This window comes from Psittacula echo (genome assembly GCF_963264785.1).
Source record: "Psittacula echo genome assembly, chromosome: 6".
Classification (NCBI taxonomy): Eukaryota; Metazoa; Chordata; class Aves; order Psittaciformes; family Psittacidae; genus Psittacula; species Psittacula echo.
Window position 1 is genome coordinate 8,228,004 of NC_137743.1, and position 22,872 is coordinate 8,250,875.

Below are 22,872 nucleotides of genomic sequence, written 5' to 3' on the forward strand. Positions count from 1 at the left end.
AGCAGTGAGTCTGAGAAGGTAGACTGCAGCTTTGTCAGCTTTGCTGCAAACATCCTAAGGAAGCTCCTCTGGCAAATTTCATAGGAGGTGACTGGATTCTGACACCTCAAAATCCTTGCTGCATGGTTTGAAACACGTGTTCATCACTCATATTTAGCCTTCTGTAACGCACCTCATTAGCACCTTCTGGTGAACCTCACTGGAAGTATTCTGGAATAGCTAGCTGTTAAGATGGGACAGAACAGAGTTGCTCAACATGATTCACATGCAGGACTTATGCACCCAAATGATAGATTTAAAAATTAGCTGTGTGTCTGAGCCACACTGGGCAACTAAAAACCAGAAGATTTTTTTTGGGTAGTTTGTATTGAAACAGAAATAAATCATAGCTTATTTTGTCTGATGTGACTACCACTCTTAGTAGTTTGGTTTTGTTAATCTGTGTAATCAAAATGCTGCCAAATTTGGAGGGAGCAATGCTGTATCTTAATGCAAATAATTCTGCTTAGGCCTGACTTCAGTGGCTTCAGAAAGACAAGGTAGAGGTGAAAATTCAGCTTCACTGGTAAAGAAGTTATACTGATAATGTAGTTTCTTTGAAGGCTGCCAGAAAATTGAAGATCCTCAATAGTGCAACATTGTTTTGATAAAGAAAATTACTGTGTCAGGCATAAAGAAAGAGTCCCAGCTTGCCCAGTGTTCAGCAGAGATGAACAGAACACATCAATGAGTTTCTTCCTCAGGAAAAAGGCAACAATCAAGTATTTTCCTGTACATTAAGTTGTCCTGCTTGACACACGGTGCACTTTGATAGTAGAGTTTATCCAGGTCTACTGTACAACTCCTTACACAGTCCCAGCCCCTAAGCAGTCTTTTGGATGCACTGCTAAAGTGCTGTTTAAATGTGTTCTTCAGGAAGAAAGGACCTGTCAGGCAACAGCATTCAAACTCTGTTATTCTTCTATTTAAAATTATTCCTCAGACTCCTGACATAGAAACAATCAGATCCTTCTGAAAGCATGCAAAGTTCCTTTTCTTGAACAAGTAAGTAGTCGCTAGTAAAGAATTTTGCTGTCTGTGCTGCTTTTTTCCTTTATCTGTCCCTTTTTTTTTTTTTTTTTTTGGCAAGTTTTTTTCTTTCTTCTTCTTTATTTTATTTCATTTCCTTTTTTTAAAATTATTATTATTTTTCTGGAGGTTTTTTTTTTTTTGTTTGCTTGTTTTTGGAGCTTCTTTTTTGGATGCTCCTCCTAAGATAATTAAGTGTATTTCTAAGGGCAATTGACTGGGACTTTTTTTTCCTATTTTATTATTTTCCCTCTTGGCTCTGAAATATAATCACACTGCACATGTGCGTTGCTAGTGAAATACATGTTAGCTGTCATTGTAACTGGAATTGCATCCCTGTATGGAGGAAAGCTGAAAACACTAATTTGGAAATAGACCTTTTGTAGTGAGCTGGGCAAGTTTTTAATGATCTGTTGAAGGAGTCTTGTTCATAGTTTGCTGCAGGCTGAAGTGTTCTCTTACAAATGGTGGGAGCTGCCACAATGGACACAATGGCATTCCTCACCAAGCCTCAGCAAAGGGCCAGGTCTTGCCATGTGCTCTGTTGCACGGTTCCACAGCCACAGAACACGGACCTGGTGAGAGAGGAAGAGTTCAAAGAGATATTTTTCAGCACAATGGGACATTTTCTGAGCAGCAGCACAAGACAATCAATGTAAGTCTTATTTCTATTTCATGTTAAATCCCAAGACAATGTAAGTCTTATTTCTATTTCATGTTAAATCAAAGCATGAATTCTAGTAGACTAAGAATAAAAAGTGTATGTTATACAATGACTTTTTAGAAGAATTACTAGTCAGTAGCTAGCTATTACATTTTAAGGTGTGTTTGTCTTTATGCTCAATCTCCATTAGCATTTTAATTTGAAGCAGGAATACACTTTCAAAGGGAACCTTACACTCCATTTTTCCCACTTGCCACACTTTGGTTTACATGACAGAGTGGTGTCTGTACACATCAGATGGATTCTTTTGGTTAAAACTGAACCAAGAGATGTGCTTCAGCAGCATACCTAACGTACTGCAAGTGCCAGTGGATGCCTGATACTTGGGGTCTGGCTGGAGTTCACCTCAAGCGACTGTTGCACTGTGCAGAGCTGTTTCGGATGTGCTGTGCTATGTGCTAACGGAGATGTAGGCACAGGAAACTGCAACTGAGGAGAAAAAACTTCTGCCTTTCTTATAAGTGCAGTGCTATTCCCCACCAGGACTTCAGATTTGATGTCTCTGTTCTCTGGGGAAGTCTGGCTGCAGTGCTGAGCTCTTGGGAGTAACTGTACTCAGCCAAACACTCAGTACTGCCATGAAATTTGGATTATGCTCTCCTTTTCAGTACCTAAACCCACTTGTTTTAAGGGGCATGGTATCATGCAAAGGTATTTTGGGTTATTTTTTCTGTTGTTTGTTTAGTTCATTGTTTCCCACTCTATACCCACAGAATGGAACACCATTACATTGTGTACTCACACATTTCTGTTTTCTCCAGATATTATTGTGACTTCTTCAGCTCCCATGCAGCCTCTGTGTACATGACCTAGATGCTTTTTCCAGAGAAACTCAACTTTTGAAATGTTCCCAGAAATTTCTGTATCAATGTAGTTCAAGTACGTGTTGCCTGGTTTGAAAGTTCCCCTGCCAAAAGAAAAGCACAGAAGTGATGCTCTGCTTTCTTTGCAAATGAGGAAAACAAAATGCTGCAGTTGAGGCAGAAAGGGAGATCAGTTGTGGGATGCTGTGAGAATCATAGAATCACAGAATAGTTAGGGTTGGAAAGGACCTTAAGATCGTCAAGTTCCAACCCCCCTGCCATGGGGAGGGACACCTCACACTAAACTTGAAGCTTTGAATACTATCATTATAATTTTATATTTTATTTTTCATTAATTACCCATCAGGGATATTAGGCAAAATTTTAGCTTAGAACATGTAATTGGAGAATGTTTCCTGGGAAATCCACATGGCTCTCGATGCAGAGCCTCACGCAGATCTGAGGCTTTCAATGCAGGCACTGGGGGCATCATGTCTGAGGTCCAGAATCACCAAGTTCTGTCCTGTGTGCTGGCTAGTCAATCAAACCGTGTAGAAAAGTTGTTTATGAAGTCCTTGGACCTTAGTTTAGTCATACATAAAATATGTATGTCTGTAGTCATACATAATATATGTAGTCATACATAAAATATTTTGGACAAACATCGTAACAGGGATCTACATAAGTATGCAGAGGACTTAGTGGCTTAAACTCCTGTGCCTTTCAACGTGAAAACACTAGATTAGTCAGCTCGGCTTTTGTCAGTATTGCCATGGGGTTTATTCTAAACATTATGTTTGGAAAATGAGATCTATCTTCAAATAAGTCATGACAAAAAGTTCTCTCAGTGCTTCTGCTTGCTCTCAACCATGAGGAAAATTGAAAATTATAGTTTACATTCATGTCTTCTGTGGTATCAGCATTCATTTTAACAGAAGGTACACTACAGTGACATTAACATAGAAATTACCTGTAGGTGTATCACTGTAGTAGTCTATTTGCAACCAAATACTCCTGGTACAGCGTACCAGTTACAGGGCTATGTTCAAACACAGAGGAGATTGTTTTTTCAATATTTAAGCTGTGCTCTTGGCAAGGATCAGTTTATGAAATTTAAATTCACTGGGAAAAGCTACTCTGAGCAGACAGGAATCTGACTCCAGCTCCATTCATAACCAAGCTGCAACTTTCTCACCTTTTCCCTAGAGGAGGGAATGATTAAATGATTGTATGCCATGCAGCTCTCTTTCTTCACAGAGAAGATCACCAAATGAGGTATGAGTCCAGTAGCAGCCACAGAGCTCTTTGCTCTCACCCCCTTTGCTATGCTAACAGTCATCCTCAGAACAAAAAAGAAAATACAGAGCAAGATATACCAGCAAGCAGATTTTGACCACAGTCTGTACCATGGGGAACTTCAACCACTGATCAGCTACTTTCGTTACTAATCTAAACCACAGATCACATAGAAGAAGATGAGACATGTAAAATTAGCTCTGTGCAAATTCAATATGGTAACATCAATAGAGCTATTTTTTCAACAAACTGTTAAACTTACTTGTCAATTGTATATTTTCTCCTGATCCCATTAGTTCCAGTCAAGGCTATGTCTATACTTCCCTCCATGGTTTCTGCTGCAGACACTTTGACATGTATCTCTTTCCGCCAGCCTTTGAAAGCAAAGTGGAATAGATTATGGTAGTAACGAAGTTTCTTTTCTAATGCTAAAACTTCTCATATGTTTCAGTGTCTTTCAGGGAGAGAAAATTATTGCACAAAAGCACTTGTAAGCAAACAAAATGTCACTATTAAGTCAAATGTTAGCTCTGCATGATTCTGGTACTATTCATTTCCTTGACAGTGATCTAAATTGCAGGTCCAGTCTTTGCTGACCTACTGACTATGCTGAGTATTTAATCTGCCATGGCCAATACTGTACCTTGCTCTTTCACTTGCCCTCGCTTGTAGTTTTGTCATTTCGTACACTTATGAGGAATTTGGGGGTCTCATGGGTAGCATGCTAGGTCTCAACTGTGAAGTGAGATCCAGTGAATTGCTGTGTTGTGAAAGATATATTAAACAAAACTGGTTTCTTTACCAGGATGATCCTGACATATAGAATTTTTAGGGTTTTCTTACACCTGTGCATAGCCCAAGAGCTGTCAGGAGATCCTGTCATCCCGCATGTCTAAGACAAAAGGGTCTCAGATGCAATAGCACATATTGATTTCAAGTAACCAGGTTTGGGAAGTGATTGGGCTGGCTTTAATTTGGGCTATTAAAAGGAGAATCTCCTCCTCCATTTCAGAAGTTTATATTTGTTTTCAGGCTATAACTTCTATAAACTCAGCAGTTCGTAAATGTTGAAAAGAATGTATTCATTTAGATTTGCGAAATGGCCAGTTTCTCTATACTCACATTAATTGTTTTACTTTTTTTGCTCTTATTGGCACATGATTGATTTTTTTTCCTTCATTTTGCTTTCATGCTTTGTTGCCCAGTGAATAAGGACCTCGAAGACCCTTTCTCGTTTATCGCCCTTACAGTTCATCACCTGTGATGAACTGCAACTTACAAACGTTCTTATTTCCCACTGGCTGCTTCTACATAAATCACAATGAAAACTGTACTTCTTGCTCGCTGCCATTTTGACTTGATGAGTTTTGCAAAAAGAAATAATTCAGTTTTATAATTTTTTGTCAATAAAGGCAATGTAACTTTTTATTATTGTTCAAAAATGTGCATTTTCAGCACAACATTCCTCCCATCTTCAGCTTTATAGAATTTTTTAAGCCATCATCTAATTAACAAAGATTTTAGCATTGTTTCTAACTCGAGGTCAACATCAGTTGATCTGTTTCTATAATTATCTCAGCCTAGGTAATGTTGGTACTGCGTGTTCCTAACACACTTGAAACTAGATTTGGCACTGAGTGCCTCTTGTTAACTCCAGCAGCTCTCTGGAGTAGTGTAAGAGATTTTTCACATGTAATTCATTGCCATTTTAGAATTCACCTCTCAAAATGAGCACTTACGAGCATATGGAGAGGAGGGTCCTGTGTTTAAATAAACCTTTTGATGTTCTTTTTCAGTTTTATATAAAAACGTATCAGCATAATGACCCATTAGTGGGCATCCTTCCTTCGGACATGGGAAGCAGTCTCCCTGGGGGAAAATAACAATGTGTGTTACAAGATGTTATCTGTTTTAAGCCCATTTCTTAAAGTTGAATAAATTAAGTTATTTCAGCTTTTTTTCCAGCTTTTTTGAAAAGGTACAAGTTACTTGGCAATATTGCTTCAAACATTAACAGCTTTTCCCAGTATTGTAATCATTCTTTTGGGAGTAGATGGAAAGAAATTCAGACTTATCTTCCTCCTTGACCAGCCTCCAGTTGTGCTGCCAGAACTGGTCTGCTAAAAGCCCAGTTACATGTGGCATGAAACACCAGGATATTGTGCTGCCTTCTTTCTTCTGCCACCTGGGGGTTGTGTGAGCAATGATGCAATGTATAAATATCTCCCCTGCTCTATATACTGAGGATATTTATTGTTTATACAGATATTTAAACACTTCTGAAATCCAGAGGCTGTCTTCTTGATGATGCATTTCACCAGGTTTAAATGGACTGTCTTCAACCAGAGTGACCTTAACTGGTGACCTATGGAACAGGTGAGCCCAGCCACTTCATATCCCCCTTTGTAAGTGTATTTACTGCCTTATTTCCTTCTAGAGCTTTAATTTTATTTTTTTTTAAGTTTGTTGCTTTTACATTTTGCCTATATTTTGCATGTCCTCTGGATGAAGGTAGTCAGTGAATCTGCATAGCCCACCCTATATCCCGTGATCCAGAGTGTAGAAGCTGTCTTGGAAATTATTAAAAGAAGAAAGGCAGGGCTATAACCCCTCAGATAAATGTGTACCTGATACTTACCAATACAAAAGCTCGATAAGTTTCACACTGATACCCAACAAATCCATTTGGAGTGATTATACTCTCAGCATAGTACCGGAGACTTCTTTTATGTCCACATCCAAGAGATCTATATTCTGGGAAAGAGACCAGGTAAAAAAGATTAAAGCTATGCATTGACATAAAGACCGTGCCAAAGCAACACTCGTGAGTCTTTTTTCCTCAAAAGCATTTGTACATATAGTGACGTCTCAGATTAAAATATAGTAATAATTAAAAGGTGTTTGAAGTATGAATTATTAGGTTTTATAGTAAAAAAATGTACTTATGGCTACATATCTATTTTTTTATGGGGAAAAGCGAGGTTCTAATCTGTGTGTCCCTGTACTCATGCTGAAGTTAACAGAGGTGGTAGTGCACTCAGGTAGATATTGTGCAGCCTCCCATCCTGCTATGTGTAGTTAACTGCTTTTACTTTGACATGAGAACTGAGGAGGATTTAGGAGAATTTCCCTTTGATATGTCTAAGACTTGACTAATTCATAGGTATAGCTTTTTAAAAGCATATAGTAGTTACTATAAAGTAGTTTTCATTTGCTTACCATTATCACAACATGGTATTTTGTAAAACCACAGTTTCCACTAATTTCTAGAATTAAAAGTAATTGTAGTAATTATTTTAGCTTCCTTGGCTTTTAGTGTTTTAAGCTCTAGAAAATCTGCTGTCGTTTGACAGAGGTGATTCTGTGAAATGCTCTGAAAAGCGAGATGTTTGGCAGTGTGTCCTTGATTTTGTCAGAAATACATGAAACAAGTACATTTTCCCATCAGAGTGAAATTTATAAGCACCAGTGCAGGAAAGAAGGATTTGCTATTTGGGTTATATTTACAGGTCTCTTGCAACAAGTATTATCTTCATTGGCTCTGAAGTCTCTGCTCTATGAAAGAACAATGTACTAAGACCAGGTTGTATAAAAACAGGCTTCACTCTGCTTCAGCCTGTATGCGGGCTCACCTAATCATAGGGTGAAGTCTTAGAGGCACTGAAGTAGTTGCAAGCTGCCACAGTTTATAGTTAAAATCAGAATTTCACCTACTGTCAATATTTATGCATCTTAAACACAGGTCTGTTGGTATTGACCAGTTGACACTGGACAACCATCAACACCAGTTGACATTGTACTTTGCATAAGGAAAGAAACAAAACTTGTCAAAAACCCTCTGAAAAGTAGTTTAGTCTGTTTTTCTTGAAAATAATCTGCATCATCAAGGCTTTCTGAGTACTCTTTCTTTGTAGTTTGTCCTTTAAATGTAATTCAGAAGGGTCTGTGCTTTTAAGTTTAGAACCACAGCTCTTACAGTTAGCTTACTTTATGTTAGTGCCAAATTCACTTAACATCTATACAATGGGAACATAATACTCCAGTCCCTACTGTATCAAAAGCTGTAGAAGTAAGTTACTAAATAGCATTTCTAAAGCACTTCATACATAAAAGCACTACATAAATGTAAATCAAACAGAAGAGATATGCACGAAAGTAAGGTTTAACCAAGAGGCAGGAGTTATGGTTGTCTATTTTTAGGAGCTGCATGAACAACCAACTCTATCTGCTTTTGTTCAGTAGAGCTGAGCTTCTGCATCAGCAAACAGCATTGCAAACAGCCTTGTGAAATGTCTCTGGAAAATGTGATTTTTTGATTTTTTTTTTTTTTTTTTTTTTTTTTTTTTTTTTTCTGAAAATGCAGACATTCTCATGCAGTCTGATTGAAAAGTGCTTTGGTTCCCAGTAACTTTGCGTACAGACAGATTCCTGTCCTCTTTGTTACTAAGTTCTCTTACCAGTTCCAAGACAGAGTATTCCTGAAAGTCAAATACTTCACTAGTGGTAGGAATTTCAAAACATTTAGCTGTGAATAATGAATGTTCTCATTTCTGTAGGTTAGGATCAGAAGACAGGATTTTTGGGATGTATTGTATTGGATCCCAGGGTAATTCCGATTAACTGCCCAGCTTTCTTTGAAGAACATGAACTATCAATGGAGCACTCATTTTACCAGCTTCTGTATTTTTAACCTTGTGCTGTTCCCTTTGAAGACAGAGTTGTTAATGGTCTGGATGAGAGTGTCTAACCCTAGTTATATTGGGACTAATGTCTTTCCAGTGAGAAGGAAAGCTCAGGCTTTAAAATACCCGATTTTAGATTATCCTTGAATGAAATTTTACTGGTCCTTCATGTGTGGAATTCCCACTGAGGTCAGTCTGTCAGCACAGCTGCAGGTTCTTATAAAGGTTGTGATGAACAAGTCTGCATGCTTTAAATGAGGTTTCCATCTAGAATTTTCTTTGGTTAGTATAAAAGAAAATTGGAAGGTATTTAAGGGCAGCTTTAAATATTCCATTTTTGAGCATTCTCTCCCTACTCAAAATCTGAACTATATAAATAATACATACATTCAAAAGGCTTTACCTTAGCTTAGCCTTTATTTCTAACTGTAGTTTATAAGGAGGTATTATTTCTTTAAAACATTTTTACCTCTCATAAGGTCGTTGATGCTCCGATTCCCAGTAGGTACACGAAGCTGTTTGCATCCAGGCATCTTCTTCCCTCCATTTGGGTAAAAATCCAGGTGGCCACAAGGCTGAAGAATCCCTGGAGCTGAAATGCACAAGGAATCAGGACTGATCACTCTCAGGTAGACTGTGGCCAACCTCTGTATTGATGCCAGCTTCTGCATGAAAACTTACCAAAGTCAAAGAAAAGATGACCAGCATGAGTATGAATTATATCAACAAATTTTGCATCTGAAGGATCCAGCCTAACCGTTGCGGGAGTATACTGGAAAAGGGGCCCAGCTGGATCCAAACCTAAATGAATGGAGATAGGTCTGATTGAGCAAATAGATCGATACATATGTCATCACATACAGTGTGTGTACACTGTATGTCATTACATTTCTGTCTTTACTCCACATATAAAAGTCCATTTTGTGGTCCACCATCAGCAAAACAAGCAGGGTTTTAATAGAAAAGTGGCTGGAGGTATTGCAGCACAGTAAAATTCTGATGGGTGCTTGGCTTGCTTTTGGAGAACAATGTTCTAAGAAGAAGTTCGGGGGTTTTTGCCTGTTAGTGAAAAATATGAGATTTTTTTATGTTAATCTGAGTATGCAGATTTGCTTGAGAACTTTCATTTGATCAAAAATGTATTTTCTATTTCCAAAAGAGCTTGGTTGAAAATGTTTCCCCTACATTTCAGTGTCAGTGAGCTCTCTTCGGGACTAAAGTAACACAGTTCTGATCCCTGTTTCCCTGAACTGCTTGTGTGACTGCTTGCTGTTCACATAGTTTAGTCAAAGCAATGTCTGTGCAGAGAAAAGGACTGACTGGAGGAGAAAGGAAAGCAGAAAACAGTGAGCCTTTAAAAACAGTGATGTCTGAGTATGTCATGGTGCTCTGTCTCTCTGTGTAGCTATGTGACTAACAGCTTTCTTCCTTTTCAGGATGTCAATGGCTATTTACTGTTTCATCCTGAGATACTAGAACCAGGCTTTTTAATGTTTCATTTCAGATTTTCAATCTCTTGGACATCTCAAAAGCCATATTAGAGTGTGCTTTTAAAACCAATATGCCAATGAGTTGCTAAATCTACAAGTCTGTTCCACATGTAAGAGTATTTTGTTCCCATTCTTTTAAATCATTAAAAATCATAAACAAGTGTTTCCTAGGACTTACAACCTGTGAAAATCGACCTCTATTTAGCCACAGTCAGGATATTTAAGCCTTTCTGATCTGTTGCAGTCAAAGCTTTCTCAGAACTGTGAACTCTGACATGTGAAATGCATGGCATGCTATAGGACTTGTCTTCATTTGTGTTAACTATGACAAATGAGAACATTGGTAGTCTATACAGTGTGTTTATAAGGCAGCAGTGATTCTTCAGGTGCACAAAAAACATAAAGCTTCACCAGCTGAAATAACTTCCATACCTGTTATTCTTCCAATGCCAGGTTTCAATCTCCCTGCCTCCCCTGCAGCATGTGCTCCAAGGCTATGGCCGATGAAATGGATGTTGGCAGGAGAGTAGCCATAGTCTTTCTGTGAAGATGTATGGAAAGGAGAAAACAAGCATATTAAACTGGGCATACAAGCTAGTGGCACTGCATCATGGCCCCATGCTGTGCCAGGACATGGCCAGACCAGTGGGTGATGGAGGAGAGTGTCTTGGGTGGGAAGTTACTGTTGTGGGTGGTGGGATCTATATCTAAAGAGAAGCAGCTCCAAACTCATCTGCCCCCTTTTATATCACACCTCTGAATGGGAGTAATCTTTGTCAGGAACTGGCCTTTATGACAGAAAAGAAGGAAAAGGGAATTTCTGCAATAGCTCTCCTATATTCGCACTTATTACTTATCCAAAACATGAATGACCCACTGCCTTACTCCCAAAGCTGTCTGTCCCATCAGGATATGAGTCTGTAGAGGAGGAGTTTTCAGTGCCTTTGTCTGTGGCATATCCTCTGCATGAATCAAATGGCTGTCCTGCTATGGAGATGCTCCACCACACAGGACCTGCTGGACAAGGAGGACCATGCCATGAATGCTGCTGGTGTGCCAGCCTCAGATGAGCTTCTTCATGGGAAGCCCAATATAGCTTGCTGCAGGAGAGTCTCATCTTTGTGCTGCAACTCAGTTCTTGCAGGAGGCAGTGTATGTGACCCACAGAGGGATGATTTAACTGTATTGGGCCTCTATTACCACTCTTCACCATGCCAGTTTCGCTAGACAGGGATAATTTGAAGTTTTATCCAGTATAAAGCCCATCATGAGCAAAATTTTCAGCAATTATGGCCTGTAAGTCCTTAGGGACACACTTATCTGTGGTGTGACACTGACGCAGGTATTCCCATTCTTGCAGGATTAGAGATTTTTTATGTCATTTTCAGCTGTATTATTGAAAACTTCTGTACTTCTGACTCTATTGCATCAAACCTAAAGGTGCCACCCTGAAAACAGGCTTTACCATACAGACTATGCCCTGGATTTCATGTTCCACAGATACTTTTACCTCCAGAAGGTTCACCAGATATACCAGCTCAGCCCCCACAATGCGGACGTTGTTAACTGCTTCCGTGTACAAACCATTGGAGCCACCTCTCCAATCAGTCAAAATGCAGTTCACATCTTCAGTGTGGAACATGAACTGGTGGAAAACATGAAAACAGAAGAACGGAAGCAAACAGATATGAATTGTAACAGGGTATATGTAAAAAGTATCTTTTTTTGTTGTATCTGGGGCTCTTATGTTACTGGTAAAGCCGTATCTTTGGTATACTAATTCCTACAATACTAAGAATTAACACATGGAGGCAGAGTGGAGGCAATGAATTGAACACACAGGGCACACAGAAGCTTGCTTCAGTTCCGATTTCCATTCTAGATGCCTTGGTTTGCTTTATGGTATCAGCTTCTCTTAATGACAGTACCCCAGTTAGAAAAAGAGGATAGTGTTACTTCTTTTTTATTGTCCAAGCTTTATCTATCAAAACTTATATGCCTAGACCACTGGATTCACAAATTTGTGTTCATGTGCTTGAGTTGCTCAGCCCAAAAGTTCATATATTTTAACCAAAATATACTGTTTACACACAACGGCAATGGAACATTCTGATTTTTCATTCTGAAACAATCTAATTTTTGAGACGGGCCTAAATAAAATGGAGCCAATCTGCTGAAAGAAGCATTTTGTTTTTATTAGATCAAATGACTCACTCAAACTGAAATGTTTGTTTTTACCTTCTGCTGAGGTGAGAAAAATGACTTTTTTTCCCCTTTATTATTGGCAAGGAATTGAAAAATCAATTAATTATAGCTTTCCAGTGGAGCTGAATGCAGCAAGAGGGCACTTAGCAGAAGACTGGAGTGCGCTATACTCGTAGCTAGGAACAAGAGGGTGTTCATGTGGAACTGAGCTTCATTCTGAGGGGTTTTTCCCTCATATATTCCCTGAATTAACAAGAGAAGAGAGGTCTGAATGTTATGTGGAAATTTCAAGCCAGTTAATGGGGTGATGTGAATATCTGCACTTTCAAACACAAGTAAAATGACTGTCAGAAAATAGTCATACCATACCCTGCACATCTTTGATATCCAGGGGAGGTCTGCTCCAGCGAGATGGCCATGTATAAGGAAGCGAGTTTTCCTGTGTGTCCTGAAATTGGATGCTTTGATAGTTGAAGGGCTTGTAGCTGAAATTTTCTGTGTAAAAAAGATAACCAACAAACAACACAACAAGGATGTGATTGCTCCATCCCACAGTACATTGTGATATATGGCTGAGTACCCTATGCCTAAGGCATAGCTCTGGACTCTGTAGAGATGTGTCTTGTTTCTCACGTGTAAACTCTCTTGCTGGGGGATATCAATTAATCACGTCAACAAATTATTCACTTCCTCTTGTTAATTGAGCTAATGATACTGGCATGCAGTGCTTTGAGATATACTGGTACAGCATGCCATGTAAACAGAAGATTTTATCAACCTTGGCCATAGAAATAGAAAGGAAGCATCTGCTGCAAGGTGGTATGTGGTTGTCTTTGAATCTATGCATATTTTTCTTGCTTCTTTGTTTGAAGATAAGACCATCATTGCTAAGCTTATTTATGTTTTATGAGAAAGCCCATCAGGGTTTATTGGGAAATAAGACATTATTTTCTTTTCAAGAAATTCTGAATCCTGGGTTATTGTAAAACTTGTCTCTTTCTTATTTTTTGTTATGGTTTTGTAAGCTTAAAAGAGGATGTCATACCTTAATTAGCACATATCTTACCTTCACTGAAGGATTGATTTAAGTTAAAACCTCATAGGCCCTCTTAGCTGGACTTGTTTTGAGGTGACTCAAACAGGAGAAATCCTTAAACGCCTCCAATGTTTGTGACTGCCATTTCTATTAAAATACCCAACTGTGAAACCTTTATCATGTAATGTAAGTAAATAGCAGCAACAAATTTCCCACCCCCAATTTGCTTCATTTTTCTTGCTTTTTGTCCAAGTAAAATTCACACTCTCTGATGGTCATTTCTCTTTTTTCACCAGACTAGCTCATAGCTCCACAAAACTGCTTCATGCTATGGACAACCCCAGCCCAGACACTTCTGACACCTTGAGCATCCTGCTGTGAGCTTTTCCCAGTACCCGCTGCTCTTCAGAGGAAAGGGCTGACACACTGCCAGTGTCTTTCAGTATGTGTTCCCATTTGATCCATCCTAAACAGACCTGCAGGCTCCTTTTAGCTACTTCCACTTGTCACTCTGTCAGTCCAGAGCTTCCTCTTGCTGCCACTAGTTGTTGTAGATAACCTCACATGTTAACCTTTTTGTTTCCATACAGCTCATTGTGCTTCTCTACCTGATGTGTCTTCATGAGGGATAACCTGGTTCAGCGATCTGGAAATGAAACCTCCAAGCTCTCTCCATGGTATATCTCACCAAATCATTTTCTTTAGCTTATTAGTCTCCATATTTCCCTCAGCCCCAGCTTTCAGAAAAATGTTTATTTTCCTTATACATCTATTCCATTCTTTTTTTGGTTGTTTCCTTCTTTTTTCACGTATGATTTCATCCTTGCCTTCCTTTTTCTGTAGTCTGTTTTCTTTTCTAAGCTTCCCTTTATTTTTTTAATCCTGTTTTCCTTCTTCTTTCTTGTGAACTTTCTCTTCTGATGGGTGTTTTCTCTTCTGATCTTCACTCTTAACTGTCTACATGCTTTTAGGGCTCAGTGTTGGCAACCACATAAGCAAAGCCTGTGAGACCAATCATACATCGTTCAGAGGAGCTAGTAATCATACATATGAACCACATCCCTGAGTCATATGTATGGGTCTGAAATACGTTTTCAAACTGGAGCCAGAATTGAATTTTCATTTTGTACTATCTTCCCTACCTCTGGCTTTATAATGCTAAACCTGAAACTGAATTTGAGTCATTAGCTTACTGTAGAGAATGTGACTTGCGTTAGAAGGCTGTGATTAATATGTTGTAAATATACCTGGCTCATCAGACAGCTGAAATGAAGAAAATTATGATGGGTTCTTCATGTGTAATATAGAATTGGGGCTTCTTTTGGGACACTTATAAGGAAAAATATGGGAGAAAAGAAACTATATAATTTGTCGAATGTTGGATGCTATCAGTATTTAAAAGCAAAGCAGTTTCTTACTTGATGTTTCATGATGTTGTCTCTAGTGTAAAGAAAGAAATTGGTGTTCACATATTCTGGAGAGCTGGGCAAGCCTGCCAGTTCTCTCCCTGGGATCCCAGACCAAGGGGGTTTATCTGTAAAGCATCCGAGTCTTCTGTAGCAAACCTCCCTTCCTGGGGTATGCAAACAAAACTGTTAGTGTTCTGTAATGTAGCAGGTTAGGCTGCCACCACTTTACAAGAAGCTGGCAGGATAGTGTTTATACAGTAAACATTAAACTATTAGTTTATACACTAAAAGGAAGCAGAAAGTGTCCGATTCAGGCACTTGTGCTCAGTTTTCCATTAAGGAGCACATTTATGCTCTTATGCCTTGTGCATGTAGCAGGGGCTTGGCCTTCAGCACTGACTCCTGTTGCAGACATAATGTAGAGCTCAGCTTGATGAACTCCGGAGTATGTAGGATGTGTTTGGTCAAACATATTGTTAACAGCAAAAAACAATAAAATCTTGATCCTTTATGGATTCAGAGAACAAACCAGTTTTTGCTGCCTGCGCAGAGTAGCAGTTCAAATCAGTCCTAATGCTTCAGGAATTATCTCAATTGTTATTTCTTATGCAACAGTTCATTAAAGAGTAAAACGAAACCAGAGATAGATACCTCTGGTTGCTTCACAATGTCTATTAAACATCTCCCTCATACTTTTATCACCATAAGACTTTAGTGGAAGCAATACAGTGGAACTTGAGTGGAAGCCTAAAGTAAAGCACAGCCTCGGGACGTGTAGTCTGTGCCTGAAGGACTAGAGTTTCCCAATTTCTATTGTGGCTTTAATACAGTAATGATGCAAATATGGCATACAGGTGTTGCCATTAAATGTCATCCTTACCCACCATTAAAACACCTCAATTGTGAAATCCAAAATAATTTTTATTGCTCTTAAGATACTGAAAACAATGAGGAGCTATTGTTAGCTGGGATAGGTGAGAAATTCATTCTACATCACACTGCGACTTACTCTATTCATTAGTCTGTATGAAACACAGGGGTAGAGTGATATATACTGGAAATACATCTATAGAAAGAGAAGATTTGATTGTGGAGCTACAGTGAGAGACTCCACAAGTGACCAAGTCATTTCCATAGGGGTGTCTCCACTTTTGGATTGTGCCTTTTTGCTTCTCTCTGCTCTTTCTGTGTGTCTGTCCCCATTGAACTATTCTTTCCTACTGGTAAAAAGGACTGTTGGACCAGGACTGTTTTCTTGTTCTCTGCATAGTGCCTTGGCTGGCATTACAACTGTTGTAGCTACCATAAATGCTGGCGTGTGTTGAGGGTGGGTAAGGGAAATTGTTCTGGAAGAATTTTGGTATCAATGAATATATAAAAATGCCTTTCTAATTCCCATTTTGTTTGCTAGCTGCAAAAACCTCTACAGAATTAAAAAGTAATAAGTTAAATGTGGGAAAGACATGAGAGAACTCAGTGCTCCTAATGAAGAAGTCTGTTAAATTCCTTCCAAAGTACATCCTTTCTCAAAAATACAGATATTCTATTTTAAACTGCAGTTTTTACTGTTTATAGACTCTATCAACCATGTGTCTTACCTTTGGCTTGGCTGAGAAGAAGAAGAGTAGTGATCCATACTGCAAACATCTAAAGCAAATAAGAACACAGTTGAAACATAATTAAAAATAGATTCTGGAATTCACCTTAAGGCTTTCCTTGACCCATTAGAAAGAAGTCATAGTGACCATAGGAGTACTTCAGGCATTTAATTAGTTGGATCCAAAAGAATCAATGCTTCCCTAAAGATAGCAAGGTTTCAAGAAAATACCTTTGGGATTCTTGCTCTTTGCTATGGAGATTTTGCATATGCAGGATATCCTCTAAGCATGTCTTCCAGATCGTCTTCCTGACCTTGAAAACAGAAGCTTTTATTTTCCTCTAGTGCTGCAATCCGTGGGCAAACAAATAAGATTCTCAAAGGATTTGCAATAACATATTTTTACAGTGTGAAGTTTCTTCTAGCATTTAATAGAAAAGTTTCTTATAGAAGTGCTATTCGGTGTCTGTATTTAAAAGAACCCAGGAACAAATTTAATTCATGTTTCTAAATCATATAGATAGTTTTGAGAACTCATTTTGATCATTGCTATAAGCCAGGTAAGCTTATCAGCCCTGATCTGTTTGATCACTTAATCACCAGCTGATAGGTAAGCATTGGCATAAATGCAACCAGTCATTTACTTTGAGCCTTGAAAGTGTAGTATCACTACTACTTCAAATAACTTATCTTCAAAGGAAAGAAGATTGCTCTTAGAAAACTCTAATATCAGGTTCTGATCCTCCAATGAGCCCTGCAAAGGCAGAGCCCTGCATCCCTTTCCTGACATCCCCACCTCTTGTCCTCCCTGTCCCCTGAAGTCCATAATATGCTGTCAGGAGCTAAGAGTTCTCCCTGTGAAATCCACTGCAGGTTCAAGCATGTCCTGTCCAGCTTCCTGCTCCAGCACTTCACCAGATACTCCACACCTTATCCTGATGCACCTTATTTCAGTCCATTAAATGTTCTTGGCTCCAATGTATTCCATTTTACCTTAGCAGAGCTTAGAGCAAGTTCTTCGGGTCCACCTCTGCTGATTTTGGTAAGCCTTGCAGAAGCTCTTTGAGGAGCCTGGAATGAAGCAGGACACACGACAGAGGGACACTCACCCCACTGCTGCTCCACAGTGCTTGGGTTCCCAGCTGCGTCTGTGGCTTTGTCATCTGGTGCTAAGAGATATCTCCTTGTATCAGGCATGCTTCATCTGAGATAACACGAACCAGGTCAGACCAGTTACTGCATGACTCCGCCTGTTTCTATGCAAAGTTTCAAATAGGGCGTTATTGTCACACATTGGTAATTGTTTTTAAAGCTAAAAAGAGCTGGGAAGTGTGGTGTAAACACTGAACAAACACGCAGCCTTTTCAAGATCAGGACAAGGCTCTGCCATAGGCTGGGCTGCTCATCTCTGTGTGATGCTGAGCTGGGATTCATGTGAGTAGCATCATATTGGAAGGTTGTAGCAGAGCCCAATATTTTGGGTCCTATTCTAGAGTTTTAATAGCAAAACCAACCTTCCTGGAGCTAATCCCTGCCTTAAATCATTTACAGACTGAGGCAAAATTTGTTAGTTAAGTGTACAATTACATCATCAAGACATAAACAAGGTGTCTTGGGATGAGTTTGCATGTGTGTTGCAAGGTTTAAGCTGTTACCTGAGAAAAGGCAGAAAGAAAAGGATGAAAAATGGCATAAAATTAAATTGCCCAGTCTGTCATCTGTTATTTGTTCATCTTGTAGTGGATGAATTTCCTGACTTTTCTTTGTAAAATGACAAGGGAGAATAGACCTTGGGCAGACTGTTACCTCATCCAGTCACCATGAGTCTTCATAATTAAATTGTATTAATTGCAGTGATTTTAGTTTTCAGTGTTTTGGTAATGATGTCTTTTCACACAGTACTATGTTGTTGTCATATTGTTATGTTAACATTTCTGATCGGGCTTTCCTAGAAATCTTTGTTCCTGTATGTGGGTCTTTTCCAACCTAAATGATTCTATGATTCTGTGTAGACACAAATGAGAAACTCTCATCTCAACATTTTGATGTTAAAACCTTCAAGTATACTGGGTGACTATTGACACCTCCTAAATCAGGGGAGACTCCCTTTTGGTACAATCCTTTCCACTGACTGACGACTTATCTCACATCTAGCACATACAAATATAAATTGGGTTAAAGTGATTCTGAAGAGTGATAGCTACAATAACTTTTTGTTTGTTTTTTTAGCTAGCCTTGAAAGGTTAATTTCTTCAGATGCAGATTGCAGATACTAAAGGGAGCCTCCATCTTCTATGCTTTGTAACCCTAGCAGAAAATTAAGAAGGTAGGTTAGTATGTACATCAAGAAGTTTGGGTTTTTCATTTCTTCAGGACTGAATTAGTCCAGTAAAGTGATGAGTTATTCACATTAAAATTCGTTTGAGTTATCTTCTGCTCACATAATGAAAGACTGTTGTTAGGGTGCAAACTGGTCCATTACATGGTCAGAAGAAGCACACAAAAAGAAATCTGCTTCCCAGTTATCCTAGGTCATCCTGGCCAAAACTGGATATAGTGATAGTTCATAGGTGCTCAGAACTGTGATGCTACAGTGTATGGTATACTCGGATCTGGTGATCTGGTGCTTAGATCTGTGGTGTAGTGTCATATATGTATATGTATATGTCCTTCAAAGGGAGCTGATGTTTGGTATTTGTATCTGTAAGAATTTATAGACACACTCAGAAAGGCTGATTCATTGGAATTTAAGGGCCTCACAGAAAATCAGTTCCTAATCTACTTCTGATATAATCTTGTTATTTATAATATTGGATCAAAACCTCACTTCATTCTATCCTCACCATTTCTTTCCACTTAAGAAGAATTCAGGTCACTGACTTCTTCTTCCTGACCTGCAGAAAGAGGTCACTCAAACTTTTAAATTAATCTAGTAGATTTAGTAAATTATTGTTGTTAATTTGAATCCATGGATTTTACCTATTTTGAGCATTTTAGCATATATGCTCCCTGGGGAGCTCAAGAAATCAGAATTACCCATTGCATTTAGAAGCTTATCTGGTACCTGGTATTATAATCCCAAACCATACTTCAACCGTCTGCTGCAAGATGAACTTTCAATAGCAGTCTAACGGTGAAGATATCAGATCACTTAGAATATTTAGTGATGTTGCAAAGTTAAAATTAGAATGATACATATTTAAGGGCTTTTTAGTTTACTTATGATGGGAGCATCATCTCGCATCCTAGATGCAAATGTGTACTAGGCAATATTATAAATCATTCCAGCTAGTATTGAGCATCAGCTGGAGCTTAACTTCTCTAGGCTTTTGCCAGCACATGTGAAGTGATTATTTAGTGGTGTTCATGCTGCCTTTCAGCAGTCAGTGAGCCACTGCAGCTCTGCTTCTGCATGTAAGACAAGGTTACTGGGACAGCAGGGCATCTTCATATTTGTAACAAATTAGTCAGAGGATTTACTCCAGCAGATAAGCATGAAATCAGTTTTCTATGCTAGTTTACTAATACCAGCAAAGCTCATAGCTCAGCAACATTGGGAGATGTCAGCACTTCTGTGTTGGCTTCTAGAAAACTTCTCATTTTAATGGGGTTAACTACTTAAGTACTATTTGGGACCTGTAAAGTAAGTAGCAAGCCACAAAGTACTGCTTTCCATCCGTCAGAAGTTCCTGAGCATTTCTCTTCCATAAGTTTGTTCGTGCTGGTGCTGAACTCATGCACATTTCTAGCACACCCAGCATCCTTTATTAAACATCTTGCAATTGTGCAACTGTGAGAAGAATCATCTCCTTTTGTTTGTTTTGAGGTGTGCAACTGCTGGCTTCCTTTCATGCTTCCTCTTACTAGTGTGGGAGAAAATGGACCAGCCAGTTTGTATTTACCTTCTCAGTGACCCTTTTCATTTTATAGATCACATTCACACCTCCATCTCTTTCCTGGGCTGACTCCTGTGTTAATCTTACATGGAAGAGGAGGTGGGAAAATGACTGCTTAATGCATGCAGCTGGAGTAGATGAACATTAATCTTTTGCCCTCCATTACTAAACCAGTGAGGACAATTCCTTCTCTCCAGAAGTTTCCTCAATGAGTGTGTGTTTTCTTGAGGTTGGAAGTGGCTAAAGATGGAAGAAGGTTCTTTCTGCAGCTCAAACACAGCTTTGTGCAGTGTCTCCTAAAAGCTCTTTTCTATAGCAACATCTGTAAGAGAGGAATTTAGGTGATGAGCTACAGTGCATATAATATCATAAAAAATAAGACTAATAGGTATAATTTGTTTAAATTATTGTGCAGGGTTGTTTATGCTGTTTGGAGTGGGTTTTCCTTTTTATCTGCATTTTTTATCCTTTAATTGTAATTGCACCACTTGTCATATCTTTACCTGGAGAGTAATCTTTCTGGACAAGGACCTACCTGTCTACCTACCTACCTATGTATATTATGGGGTATGTGATTCAGTTTTGGGTAGGGTATGAATAACATATATTATAAATGTGATGTAAAAGTCACCTTTCCAACACAATAGTTGTAAGACCCTCCCTAGGGAAGTAAAACTGTTGAATAATAACCTTAAATACCAGCGAGTATTTTTGTATTCTTTCAGTCTACTTGGCTGCTGAAATAGATATGAAGGGATTATTATTCTTGTTATCTGCTCTTCCTTCATTATGATCCAGCTTCTAATAGTCTTATTGATGTCAGTCCCAGTGGGATTACTCATAGAATAAAACCTTCTTAGATAAAGAGAGAGCACCAATGCTAAGTTCCACTTGCTTTGTATTTTAATACCATTTGAATTAACAACTGTTGCATGACTTATTCATAACTCCTATGCAAGACCATGTTTTTGTTTTGTACTTTGTGAGGTGTGTCTGGAGATACCACGAGATTTGGTCTGTAATGCTTCTGACTAGGTTTTGTACCAGAAATTAAACCAGAGTGAATAAGTTGTTTGGAATATTGGCTCCTGTCTGCTCTCTTCATAGCAATATGTATTTTCAAGGATGTGCTTGTGTAATTAGCCATCCTTTATTCATGGTTTAGTTCCCTCTGGTTAACTATAACACTTACTGGCACTCCTAAAATGGGAGAGGAATTAACTTCACAAGGAATCACAGAATCATAGAATGGTTTGGGTTGGAAGGGACCTTAAAGATCATCCAGTTCCAACCCCCCCTTTGTGTCTTAATAAACAAAATCAGTTTATCCCTACTGGTATGTCTTAGTTTGTGTCAAACAATTCCAAGTGAGTTAGCTTTCCATCATCTCTGTGATGAAACAATCTCGTGCTCGATGCATATTCTGGATTTAGAAGTACAAATAAAGAAATGAAGAATGTGAGGTAGATAAACAGAAAATTTTAAATCTCCTCCAGCAAGGCATTTTAAGGCCTATGGACACTATGTGCATTGACCTACATTAGTTAAGTACAGTGCAAAAAATGAAAGAAAGAAGTAAAGCTTTGGAAAAACTTTGGATTTTTTCCTAACCAATTGCCATTTCTTTCTCTCATCAGCTCTCTCGTATGAAACGATTTGGTTTGTACTTTGGAAAAGTTATACATTATTTTAAGAAAAGACAATTGTACTATTTAAAATGGATTTCACAGATTAATGGAAAAGCATGTAATAAAGATTCTAATCATAGCTGTTTTGCACTGTCCCATAGAGGGCTGTGATAAATGTATTGTAATTGATCATGATTAATTTTGTTACACGGCTTAAAGATGACATGGAGTGGTGGAATAGAAGCTCTGTCTGAAGGCCTTTGGTTTTATATAGCTGGTGGTTATTAGTAAAATAGGAAGCCATCCTTTCCGAGATAATTGTGGCAAATCCCTGTCTGGTAGCATCATTACCAAAGTGTCATGCCTTCAGAAGCACTATATTTCTATCTTTTCCTAGTTGCTGCTTCTGTCTGAAATTAAAGAAGACATTTTATATTAAACAAGTAACACTGGTTTCTGGGATGGCTGAATGATCTTCTATATGATGATAAAAGCATTTTATGTGTTTGTTTCTGAAAGGTAAGACTAAAGATAGATGCATTCTACATATTCTAGCCCCTCACCATATTTCCTCTGTATTTCAATCTTAATCAGGTTTTAATATCCTTATATCTCATTTTTATCAAACCATTGAATGACTGTAATCGTCAAAGCAGAATGTTCCATGTTTAAAAATGGATGATAAAGTCAATAGAATGAATTTAATTTCTACAAGTTGTTAGCTGTCATTACATAGAAACAACTAATAAAATAATTGATTTCATACTGGGCCTTCAATGTGACGTGGCCTCGTTTATGTGGGTTTGGTCGTTATTTTGCAAGTGCTGGTTTTGTTCCATTGTATTTCCTTTAACTTCAGTCAAGTACAGGAAGTTTATATGAAGGTGTTGTTATGTTTGTGTCACTATCTTCAGGTTCTTAACTACTTGTGGTGCAGCAAAAATAGTAATAGTTTAATAAAGCTGCTTATTGTTTCTGTAGTATCCTCTACATTTGCAGCCTCATCACAGGTTTGTGTTTGTCCCTGATTTGTGTCTT

At 38.5% G+C, this 22,872-nt stretch overlaps 1 protein-coding gene across 1 annotated transcript; it reads right to left on the bottom strand.

The window, feature by feature from the left end:
• Window positions 1–492: 492 nt before the first annotated feature.
• LOC308222776 (pancreatic lipase-related protein 2-like) lies at window positions 493–16,360 on the bottom strand (the record flags this gene model as incomplete). The annotated part of the gene is made up of 13 exons (XM_080621129.1): window positions 493–977; window positions 1,574–1,643; window positions 2,537–2,699; window positions 4,154–4,265; window positions 5,631–5,760; window positions 6,530–6,645; window positions 9,043–9,165; window positions 9,255–9,374; window positions 10,496–10,604; window positions 11,574–11,708; window positions 12,638–12,763; window positions 14,723–14,877; window positions 16,312–16,360. 13 exons carry the CDS (start codon window positions 16,358–16,360, stop codon window positions 724–726), a joined length of 1,662 nt encoding a protein of 553 aa, XP_080477255.1. The 3' UTR covers window positions 493–723.
• Window positions 16,361–22,872: the final 6,512 nt, after the last annotated feature.